This window comes from Stegastes partitus, unplaced genomic scaffold (assembly GCF_000690725.1).
Source record: "Stegastes partitus isolate 25-593 unplaced genomic scaffold, Stegastes_partitus-1.0.2 Scaffold1001, whole genome shotgun sequence".
Lineage (NCBI taxonomy): Eukaryota > Metazoa > Chordata > Actinopteri > Pomacentridae > Stegastes > Stegastes partitus.
The window spans coordinates 65,748-68,843 of record NW_007578732.1 but is presented as its reverse complement, the minus strand read 5'-3'; the positions used below and the strand labels follow the sequence as shown (position 1 = coordinate 68,843).

The window sequence follows — 3,096 nt, the reverse complement described above, 5'->3', positions numbered from 1 at the left end:
CAAAACACTAGTAGCTTTGGCAAAAACCCAGAGTTATTCAGTGGCACCTGATCAATGTTGCTGGAAGATAAATTTCAGAACCGCTTGAGTCACATGAATAGCTGAGTTTTGATGGAATCAGATTTATTGTCATTGCACATGCCACAAGTTCACAAGTACAAGTACAGACTGTGTGTTTGTGCATCTCTGCTTAGATTAAGACAAACGGAGGCTTTGTGCTCGCTGCAGTTTTCAATCTGGCCCAATTTCTGCAGAAATGTGCAGAGAAACAAAAAACACTGAAAACTGATATGCTTACTGTAAAAAGCAGCTTCTCTGCCTGTAACACATCCACGATCTGTATGTTGTCCATCTGATTTTTCAAGTTTCACTCTATTGGTGAACACTGATGGTAGCAAAATCCACTTTTTGAGTATTTTTGGGGGAAGCTGAAGTCCTTTTAGTTGCAGATACTAGAATTTATTATTTCTATGCACTACATATATCATAACTCTAACAACAATAAACTGTAAAGATGTGCTTTGGAAACTGGTTTGGTACAGAAATGCAGACAAACGTTTAAAAAAAAAAAAGAAGAACTTGTACTATCTTTATCAACTAAAAATACATATTGATGTTATTTTTTACCACAGGTTGAGTGCCATCCCTATTTCACTCAGCCAAAGTTGCTTGAATATTGCCGGCAGAAAGATATCGTCATCGTGGGTTACAGCCCCCTGGGGACATCTAGAGACGCATCCTGGTAATGGACAGAAATAAGCCGGTCTATCACATTCAGTTAATGCCTAACTAACTAAAGACACAACGTTCTTAAGGTAGTCTGTTGCGTCACAGTGAAAAACACTAACCTTTTGAACAGGGTCAACCTGAAATGCCCCCCATTGTTGGAGGATGAGCTGCTGGCGTCAGTTGCCAGGAAGTATAACAAGACCACAGCTCAGGTGTGCCTGAGGTTCAACGTGCAGAGAGGAGTGGTGGTCATCCCCAAGAGCTTCAACCCTACTCGCATTAGGGAGAACTTTGAGGTGTGTTTGTGTTGCATCTGCTTTAATCCAAATTCCTATGTGTAGCCACCTTGACATATGAAACACGTTGTCACTGATATTCCCAGATATTCGACTTCTCTCTCTCCGACGCTGAGATGAAGGCGATTGAGGGGCTGAACAAGAACATTCGCTTTGTGGAGCTTCTCATGTGAGCAAATTCCAGCCTCTGTGATGTTTTATTTCTCCAATAAGCACATAATTATTAATTTCCTCTGCTGACTCCACAGGTGGTCTGATCACCCGGAGTACCCGTTTCATGATGACTACTAGACCTCATCGATATCAAGACTTAGCAATTGTTCTTGTTTTTACAACATTATGACTTTAACTAAGAAGTAGTTTTACAACAACTTTTATTTACACTACATTTTATGGCATGTTTAACATGTTCAACTATTTCCCTGAGGTTTACACCGAAGGGATCAATAAAGTTTTATTCTATTCTATTCTTATATATACTTTATTACCCTGTACTTTGTTAAGAACGCAATGGTGATTATTTTAACAAAGTCCGTCTGTGTCCGTACTAACTAGATTTCTAAGCCCCAAAAAAATAAAACTAATAATAAATAAATAAAACTGCTTGTAATGTGTGAGTTTTTTTTTAAATTGCACTTTCATCACAAGACTTGTGAGGCATTTAAAGACAAATGGAAAACAGAGAACTTGACCTCACATTTCTGGACATTTTTTCTATGGCAGGTGGGCCACTGTAAACCTGAATTATTAGCGGCAACAAAACTGATCATTGTTATTCTGTCAAACTAATATTTCTAAATGTGGAATGTGCAACAAGCTCTTCATGTTGAAACTGTATTTGCCAGTTTACATACATCTATAGCTGCTTTTATCTGAATCGAACAGTTACAACATGCAAATATACAGGACTTGATGTCAGTGGTAGAATTAAAAGTGTCCATATGAAACTTTAATGACTTCTGTAGAATGATTGTGATCTAAATAATGGAGTATAATCTTTAAAATATAACCCTCGTGATTAAAATCAAGTCAGTCTGAAGCACTGGTAACATTTCAGTCACAATGTAGGCGTTGCAATCACATATTATTAAGTGGAAACTGCATTATTTGAGCTGAATCGGTCGTTTATGGCTGTTTTAATCAGAGAAAAGGCTGGATTGGTTATGATCTAAGACAGGGGTGTTGAATCCTGGTCCTCGAGGGCCGCAATCCTGCATGTTTTAGATGTTTCCCTCGTCCAACACACCTGATTCAAATGATCAGCTCATCATCAAGCTCTGCAGAAGCCCGATAACGATCCTGATCATTTGAATCAGGTGTGTTGGAAGAGGGAAGCATCTAAAACATGCAGGATTGCGGCCCTCGAGGACCAGGATTCGACACCCGTGATCTAAGGCATAGAGCAGGCAAAATAATGCCGATGAGGATATTGCGTCCATCAGGGTTTGGCAAGTAATTACTGATTGCACAACGGCTTTGGAACTTTAAAGGTGCAGCCATTGAAAATGTGTGTGGCAATAAAAAACAGAACAGACAAAATAAATCTGTTTTTAAAAAAAAAAAAAAAAGATTGCAAACATTTTTAGTGTTGCTCAAATGTGGCATCTAGATAGAAGTCTTTTCAGTATAGGCCACTAATGCGACCACTCATTAGCATTGGGATGCTTAATTTACACCTTCAATTCATTTACTCACTTTAATTTTACCAATGTAGCATTTAACAGAAATGTCCTGCTGTATTTCAAAAACAAAACAAGAGCTATAAATCATAAAAGGGTAGCAGAAGAATTACGATCAAACACATTAAATTCAGACACTCAAGGCCTTTTCAGAAACACATCAGTGTGTGTTGGCTTGTGCCGTCTTTAAAGTGAGGCAACATAAAGAAACGGATAAAAACTATAATTGGAAACATCACAGGTGTGCAACACTGAATGCCTGCACAGGTTTCTCTCTCTGGCCTCCGGGGGAAACACAGATCAAATACAACACTGGAAATACTAAACCAAGGCTTTCTCACATAACCACTTTCTTATGGAACAAGATAAAACAGGATAAAATCTACATTAGA

At 38.4% G+C, this 3,096-nt stretch overlaps 1 protein-coding gene across 1 annotated transcript in view; it reads left to right on the top strand.

Annotated features, from left to right (window-relative positions):
* The window catches only part of LOC103366982 (3-oxo-5-beta-steroid 4-dehydrogenase-like), a 3,823-nt gene extending 2,194 nt beyond the window's left edge, over window positions 1-1,629 (top strand). The window contains exons 6-9 of the mRNA XM_008294856.1: window positions 633-742; window positions 860-1,025; window positions 1,112-1,194; window positions 1,274-1,629. Of these exons, the coding sequence (XP_008293078.1) occupies window positions 633-742; window positions 860-1,025; window positions 1,112-1,194; window positions 1,274-1,316 (402 nt within the window). The 3' untranslated portion in view covers window positions 1,317-1,629. The remainder of the gene's footprint in view (window positions 1-632; window positions 743-859; window positions 1,026-1,111; window positions 1,195-1,273) is intronic.
* The last annotated feature ends 1,467 nt before the right edge of the window (window positions 1,630-3,096 follow it).